Source organism: Pezoporus wallicus, unplaced genomic scaffold (assembly GCF_028554395.1).
Source record: "Pezoporus wallicus isolate ANWC-B61680 ecotype Strahan unplaced genomic scaffold, APGP_CSIRO_Pwel_v1 contig_7866, whole genome shotgun sequence".
Classification (NCBI taxonomy): Eukaryota; Metazoa; Chordata; class Aves; order Psittaciformes; family Psittacidae; genus Pezoporus; species Pezoporus wallicus.
The window spans coordinates 1,860,396-1,868,658 of record NW_026636013.1 but is presented as its reverse complement, the minus strand read 5'-3'; the positions used below and the strand labels follow the sequence as shown (position 1 = coordinate 1,868,658).

At 40.7% G+C, this 8,263-nt stretch overlaps 1 protein-coding gene across 1 annotated transcript; it reads left to right on the top strand.

Moving 5' to 3' along the window:
- The first annotated feature begins 3,380 nt into the window (after positions 1-3,380).
- GJD4 (gap junction protein delta 4) lies at positions 3,381-7,772 on the top strand. Its single transcript, XM_057398860.1, has 2 exons — positions 3,381-3,444; positions 6,586-7,772. Exons 1-2 carry the CDS (start codon positions 3,381-3,383, stop codon positions 7,770-7,772), a joined length of 1,251 nt encoding a protein of 416 aa, XP_057254843.1.
- Positions 7,773-8,263: the final 491 nt, after the last annotated feature.

Sequence of the window (8,263 nt, the reverse complement as noted above, 5' to 3'; positions counted from 1 at the left end):
TACGTCTGTGGTTTTTTCTTTCTTAAAAAATAATTTGCTAAAGAAATTGGACCAAAATGCCAGACTCCCTTCTATACTGGGGAAGCTGCTATGCTGCTGACCCACTTTGCCTTAATGTTACTCAAATTGGTAGAAGGAGATTGCTTCATTGTCAGGCACAATCGCTTGTAGAAACTCCCTCTTCACTACACTGACATGTCATTAGTGTAGATGGCGGCTGCATAATAGGTGTTGTTGGGATTTGCTTTACCAGAGGAATGCCTCTAGTGTTTGGAGCAGGGGTTGGCATATGGTGTAGGCTGTGGCAACATTCAGGTGACTGGTTGGATCCTGTATTGGGAAGCCCTGAAGTGGCTTCCAGCTACCTTTGCATTACCTCTGGATGTCATTCTGATCCAAGCTCTATGTGAGGTGTCTTTGTTTTGTGCCAAGTAACCAAGGTCTTAGCTAGGGACGTGACACAGGTCCACAGTGAGATGCAGTCCCTGTAGTTCAGACAGTTTTAGCGAGTCACTCACAGTACCAGCGTCACATCTGTGAATTTCTGCAGGATCAAACCCTGGATCTGTGGTAAGGGGTTAGATATGTGGGCAGCAGTTGTGAATTTTAAAATAGATTCAAATAGAACTTCTTATGTTTCATTGTTGGTCTCTGAAAGCTTTTAGGACCCCTTCTAAAATCAGACATGATGAGATACTGGGTTTCCAAGTTCAGCTTTACTCAAGCCATGTCAGTTTTTCTACCTGCCTCTTTCATTTAACTGGAATTGACTGCAATTCATTTGACAGCTTTATAGCCTGGAATAGTTGTCTGTGAGATTTTAGTATTCAACATGTATGGAGGGATGAGGCTGTGTGTGCCACGTGCCTGTCCTCTGATGTGGAAGAAGATGCCGTACCAACTGGTGGCACTGCAGAGATGGAGTCTCTTTTAATATATCCATGTCTGTAATACTGCTCTCCCTATTTACTTACAGTCTTTACAGACAAACAGGGAGTACAGGGAATAGCTAATGAAAGATAATAAACAAAGGGGCTTGTATGCTGAGTACCTTCAAATACAATATTGAGTATCTTCAGATGGGAACCATGGCCTGAAAGATAGTGCTGAGTCAAGGGATGAAGAAACTACAGGCTATGCTTTTGCAGAGACCAAACACTTTATAATGACCACCCAGCCCACAGCCCTAAGTCAGACTGATGATAGTGACTTGAAGAGCAGGCGCATGGCCTGTGTTTTTATCCTTCTACAGACGTGGCTGTGCTTCAACAGCAGTTTTTGTCCCTGCAGTGCATGCCCTGACATTGGTTATGTTTATGCTCCCTGCCTTTCTTTTACAAAAGTGCTCCAGGTCACAGCCAAAGGAGAGTTCAAGATGCAATAGATCACTGTTGGCTCTGAGGTGTCATGGACTCCTAGACAGACTGGGTCCCTTCCCAGTTTGAACCTGGGAAGAGGACATACTACAGAAGGAAGTGCTTGACTGAAGTAAGATACGAGCTGTTTGGAAAAACTAAACTAAACTAAAATTTAAAAAAAACCACCACAACAACCCTGAAGTTGTCTGGAAAAGCTAAAATAAAATTTAGGCTTTTCTATATAATTCCAGCCCTAAGCTAGGCACACGGTGAGCCTGGAGAGTAATGGTGCTTCCTTTCTTTTAGAAGAAAATGGGCCATCCTAATTCAGTTTGTCCATGCTGTGGGATCAGAAGTTGTTGTCTGACAGAGTTCTGCAGGCAGCAGTTTGGGAGCTTAAGTCCCTAGCTGCTGTCCTTCTTTCACAAATGGTGGAGGTCTCACAGCAACAACGGGCTAGGATATTTTAACTGGCAATATTGACAGGGACAATTTATAGCCTATTGTGTGCATGCAGCTGCTGAGCATTCATATCCTGCCACCATCTTGGCATTCCTGACTCTATTTTTGACAAAGGACATTTAACAAGGAATACGTTCATACCTTAGCATCATTTATATCCTGCCCATTTGCAATTTTTCTCTGTTCCCTTCCTCCAGCTTTCCCTCCTTTCCATACTTCTTACATACACACACACACACAACTCAGAAAAAATAAAATTGTGTGTGTTTGGGGCAATGAAGATAAAACCATCATCACACACCATGAATAAAACTCTGTAGCAGAAGAAATGGTTGTTGACATGTCACTTTTAGACTCCTTTTTCAGCTTTTTTTCTAGTTACTGATACTAAATAAGTATCTGCATTAAGTGGACAACACAAACTAAAAAGGACAGAGTAACATCCCGTAAGTAGTTGAACAGTGGGTGGAAGATGGTCGTAGATTATTTTCTGCAAGGGAATTGTGTACAGCTGAGATTCTCGGTTCCATCCATGCTTTTTTCCTGGGGTACAGCACAGTCGCATGACATTGTGGACGTACTGTGCAATTGCACCGAGCAGTCCAGAAGTGCTCACCCCGAGGGCGTCCTGCTCTGAGGTGGTGGCTTGCTCCATTATTGTTGCAGAGGCTTGCTGCGGTTTCAGGAAGCTGGGCAAACAGCCTTAAGATTTTCTGAGTGACGCCCAGAGTACCAAACAGTTTAGGCAGAAAGAACTAATATAGATTAAAAGTAAGTGACTTGTGCATCTTGGAAAACAGCCCTATTCTTGGTTCTTCCTTTTATTTTCCTAAGCTTCCCCTGTTTTTCATCCTGCCTGCGGGGAGTCTCGACCTGCTGGCTGGCTCAGCGCACAGGAGGAAAGCTGGTCTGGCTGTGATTGACAGGGCCATGGTGTCCTGTCAGGGAGGCTGTGCTTTAGAAACAAAATTGCTTTGGGAAATTGCAAAAAGATAGCTTCTAGTGAACTAAGCTGAAAGTGCCTTTCAAACATAGGGATGCGCATCCTTTTCTGTCCCTTTTCCTTCCATTATTCATCTGCATTCTCATGGGATTGCAGAGAGGTCTCTTTTCCTGGTCTATGATTTTCTTCCTTCTCTCCCCTCTCCCTGTCTTTCACCACTGAAGCATCTCAGCAATGCCAGGAGGCTGGTATGCCCCGGAGGGTAAGAATAGCCTACAATGGCAGAGATAACTCCTGCTGTTGTTTGTCTGCTTGCAGTTGTCTGGACAGAAGATCCACACAAGAGGTAGGAGCAAATGGACCTGAGAAGCTAGAGCTTTTGCAAGACGAAGTGTTAAAGCCTTAAGATTATTTATTTCAGCATCCCAAACTAACAGTTAGATCATCAAAATAATGATCCATACGTCCTTGTGTCCAAGTTGCTCATTTCCATTCTTTACCCTTAAAATTAATTTTCTTTTTTGTTTTCTTTCTTCCCTGTCTAGGTCTCATCTCCTTTGGAAATGCCAAAATCGTTAGGACATCAGAAGCTGGAGGTATTGTGAGACTGTTCAAAGATGGAACACTGGGACTCGCTGGGATTTTTGATTGTCACACTCAACTATAACGTGACTATTGTCGGTAAGTACTTTAAAAGAGCCTCTTCTTTCTTTAGCTGCTCTGTATCCTGAAGCCACCCAAATGTCCTACTGATAATTTCTAGCTACGCCTCTGTGATCCTTATAATAAGAAGCTGTTCTTTAGATAAATGATATGAGTGGTTAATGTCTTTCTTTTCTTGTTAAACAGATTCCTGCTCCTTCTCTCATAGAGTTTTTTTTCCTGAAGTTTATGCACAGTATTCTGACAGGGTTTTAAAATTTGGCTGCTCTTGGTGCCTGAGTTTCCAGTCAGCTCTAATGGCTGCTGTAGGTGTCATGGTGAAAACACACAGGAGTAATGCTTTAATTTATACCACAGAAAGTGAATGTATGCAATAGCTTTAGCAGTAAACTAAAAAGTTTAAAGGGCAAAAAAACCCCTCTCTTTTACAGGCAGAAGTTTTTGGCTTATTCCAGTTGTGGTTAATTACCATTGCTTTTCAGGCTTTATAAATGAACAAAGTTCACATGATTTAAGTTCACATGATTTTAAAGAAATGCAATTGTTTTTTCCTCAGCGGTCACCTGAGCACTTCCCCGTTTTCCTCCATATTTAAATAAGACACTGTTCTTTTTCATGGGCTACTTTGGGCAAAGTGTGAGCCAGAGAAAAACTTTCAAGGGCCTTTCAAAGACCCTTTGCCTCCATTCATGGACAGCTGCTGTAGTTTGTGCTGTGCATTGCAGGGAATATTCAACTAAGGCGCAGGGGAGGGGGGTGAAGGGGCTTGTTCTTGTATGTTCAATCAAGACTGAGTCATTAGGAAAGGTGATATGTGGAGGGGTTATCTCTAAAATGTATGTCATACTAAACTACTTCCTAAGGAGCCATTGATTTTTCTTAAGCAGCACTCCCTATTGTACATGTTCTAATTAAAAATTGATAGTGAAATAGCATGTAGTATTTTGAACTTAATTAACTAATGTGCTTCAAGCACTTTGAGGTCCTTGCAGGGAAAAAATGCTACCTAAGGATGAAACATTGCTTACAAAAGGTTACTGATTCTGTGCAGATGTTTTTTTTCTATTGACCCACACAATGTTGGAAAGAGAGTACCAGTACAGCCTATCACCAAAATGCAGGAAGCTGAAAGCACAGCAAAGCCACCACTAAAGTTCAGATGATTAAAGGTAAAATGAAAAAGCTTCAATTAATTTATGGTTAAACAATATATTATTTTGCTGGGAGCAGCAATTTTTTTCTGATCATTTCTCATATGGCTTCTATATCCTTAACCTTATTGCAGCTGAAGTTTTTCCACTTCAGGGTGCAGTTTTACTGTTCTAGCCCATAATCAGCCTACTTGTCACAAATGGTTTGTATCGGGCATTTAAACTCCATGTCCAGTGCAACAGCAGCTATCATACAGTGTTGAGCAAATGTTTGAGTATTTTAATATTCACACCCACTACAGGGAAATAGCTTTATGGAAAGCAGAAAAGAATGTTATTCAAGACAATACCTGTAAATAATCATATACTTTTATAAGAAAAAATGCTTTGGGATCTGGATTTTTAAAAAGCCTTTAGAATGTGTATTGGTGTTGTTTCTCAAACTGCCTTTAAAACCTTGTCTGCATGTGAGATGTGCAATCACTATTAATGACTTGAGATTTTCAGTGCATTTCTCAGTCATTAACTCCATATAATGTTCTTCTTTCAAGTCACTGACTCTTGCTGTTTGTCTATAGTTACAACTGGCTTTTTAACCATTCCTTAAAGCACAGAATTAATCTTATCACTCTTCCCTGTTTTGTGTGCTTGCTTTTTGTTCATAAGTGCTTAGGTTTTTTCCACTTACCTTGGCACATTTTAAAAATATGTGAAATTAAGGCAGCAGATTATTAAATTAAATTAATTATATTGGGAGCTTGTGACAGGACTCAAAAGGAAACTTGAGAAATCCAAGCACTAAACTTAAGATGTTTTTTTCCATGCATTTCTACAGAGTAAATTTTCAATTTGTTGACAGTGTATCTTTAGGCCTTCTTGTCTTGTCCAAAAAAAAAAAAAAAAAAAAAGAATTTTTTCTCCTATTTTCTTTTTTTTTTTTTTTCCCTGTTTTTTTTAATGAATAAGTTTGTTGGTAATACAGCAGTGTGTGTGTAACTACAAAAAAAAACCAACCCTTTTTATAAGAACCTACTTCATCCAAAGTCCTCCAAGAAACTGTAATGAACAATATAGTCTCATTCAAAAGATATGATACATTGTGTACCAATGTCTGATCTTTCAGTGTTATTGTAATGCAATAAGTGTAAGGCCTGATCTTTCCAATCAAAGTGGATGAGACCAAGCCCTACAATCATAAGAAAGAACTCAGGGAAAGATGAAGTAAGCAATGTATGAAATGCCAAGCTTGTAAGGCTTCACTTGGTCTTGGTATCAAGACAGAAGGGAGCTTTTGGTCTGAATGGAGAGAGAAGCTGCTCACCAATGTTGGAAGATGTGATCAAGGTGAGGCAACTAAAGAAACAGCAGAGAGCAATGACTGGGCTACACATGTACACACATAGATGTACATTTGTAGGACATCTTTCATATGTTTCCTCATAGCACTTGTTAACTAGCTCACTAGTACCTGCCAGTCTAGACACAACAGAGATATTTTCTTTACTGTAGTAAAATTTACATACAATTTCATGACCAAGACCAAGAACAAATACTATGTCATGGAACAATGTTGTGTATGTAGAAGTTTCATACTGTGTTAGCTGATCTATATTATCAAAATTGGACAAAATTTGGGTGTGGAGGTATGAACCCAACAGCAAGGAAGAACTGTAAATGAAATGGGATTAACTTAATTGTGAACTCTTTTTATTAGATTTGGACATATTCAGAGTGGTTTTCATTAGGCTGAGGTTTGCATTGGCATGGATTATTGTACGTCAAACTCCTACACTGTCGAGTCTAGATGAAGGTTGTGGAATGAGTCACCTAACACGTTTTCGCACAACTTTCAGACCAAGTCCAAACACAACTCAAGAGGAGTTATTAAGGAGGATTACAGAGGCTAGTTCTTCAAATGTTTTGCGTAGAGAGAGCATATCACTGTCGTACATGCCTTCCTTTCAATCTCAGTGCTCTGACTCTTTTTCTTACCTTTTTTCCCTTCTAGGAAAGATCTGGCTAATGTTAGTAATTATGCTGCGAATGGCAGTGGTAGTATTAGCAGGCTATCCACTCTACCAAGACGAGCAGGAGCGCTTTGTCTGCAACACCCTCCAACCAGGATGCTCCAATGTTTGCTATGACTTTTTCTCTCCTGTTTCTCACTTTAGATTCTGGCTCATTCAGACTGTGTCTATCCTGCTACCTTATGCTGCATTCAGCATTTATGTTCTGCACAAAGTAGCTAGGTACATTGTAAAAATGCACTGTTTGGCACATGGATGCAAAGAGAATAAGGGTTTATCAAGCCCCAAAGACCTGAAAGAGCTCTGTAGAAGTGTTGTTGTCAGTAAATTGGATTGTGGTGCAGACAGCCTAAGTGTCCTTGATTTTTCTGGGGCATATACTGTTCATCTTCTTTTTAGGACACTACTTGAGGCTGCCTTTGCAGCTGTGCAATATTTTCTCTTTGGATTTTTTGTTCCTGAGCGCTTTTCCTGCTACCATTCACCTTGCACAAGCGCGGTTGAGTGTTATATCTCTCGGCCCACTGAGAAATCCATCATGATGATTTTCATCTGGGGACTCAGCAGCCTAACCTTTCTGCTTAGCCTTGCCGATCTTTGCTGTGCTCTCCACAGAATGACAGTAAGAAACCAAAAGAACAAGATGCTGGCAAACCTGCATAAAGAGAATGAGTGCATTTTACACCTTACCCCAGTACAGCATGGTAGCTCTTCTCCACCGCAAAATCAGGACCATCCAGTATCAAATAGCAGCCAGACCAGTGATGGCTCCTGCTCACTTCTCTCTGAAGAGGAAGAAGAGGCTGCTCTTCATCCAGAAGTGGTCTCTCAGCAAAATGCTAGCACTAACCTTAACAGCGACAGCAATAAGCCTTGTATACCAGGAGATCTTGCTGTTAAAGAAGATAGCGCTGAAGAACCCTTGTGCGCTGGTGACCACCAAGGAACTACATGTGGGCAAGTGAGACCCACGCTTCAGCAAGACTTCATTAAAGATACTGCCCTGACTTTGAGACCTCAGATCAAGTCTCACCTTGGAGTTTCTTCCTCTGTAGTTCAGAGTAAGCTTTTAGGATACTACCCTTCAGCTGAGCTAAAAACTTCTGATGCACAATCAAATTACAGCAGTACTAGTTGTTTGAGGTCAAAAAAGTCAGAATGGGTGTAAAGCCCTGAGCAACCATTGGCCTGTGAACCTGGCAGAACAAGTCATTGCATCGCTGACAAGGTTTCAGGTAGTTTCAGCTAGATCCCTCAGCTGTGGTTATGCTGCAGAGACATTCTACTGTGGTGTGTTCCTCCACTGATGAGGAAGCAAAAACCTTGGACTGGCGTTTGAATGATATTACATTAAGGGAACTGTTCTTTGAAAAATGTAACACATTTTTGTTTTTCTGAGTGTGACTTCAAAAAGCTGTTGCCTGTCACTGATGTGACTGACCTGGTTTTCCCGCAGTACTTGTGAACACTTGTTTACCCTGACCTTGTTTTATTGCAAAAGATTGAGCTTATGAAAGATGTGACTTTTAAACACAGTTGTACATTGTCTGCTCTCACAAGGTTAATTTGTCTCCTCATACTATATTCTCAAAGCCCTGAAGAAAGGATATTCAAGCAAGAAGAGTAGACAGTGAATAAAATAAAAACACACTGTCTGTA

What these genes read in the sequence shown, in the direction of transcription:
- GJD4 (XM_057398860.1), top strand. Translation starts at nt 3,381, where the DNA reads ATGGAACACTGGGACTCGCTGGGATTTTTGATTGTCACACTCAACTAT. An exon ending in CTATAACGTGACTATTGTCG is followed by an intron (nt 3,445 to 6,585) that starts GTAAGTACTTTA and finishes TTTCCCTTCTAG; the next exon opens with GAAAGATCTGGCTAATGTTA.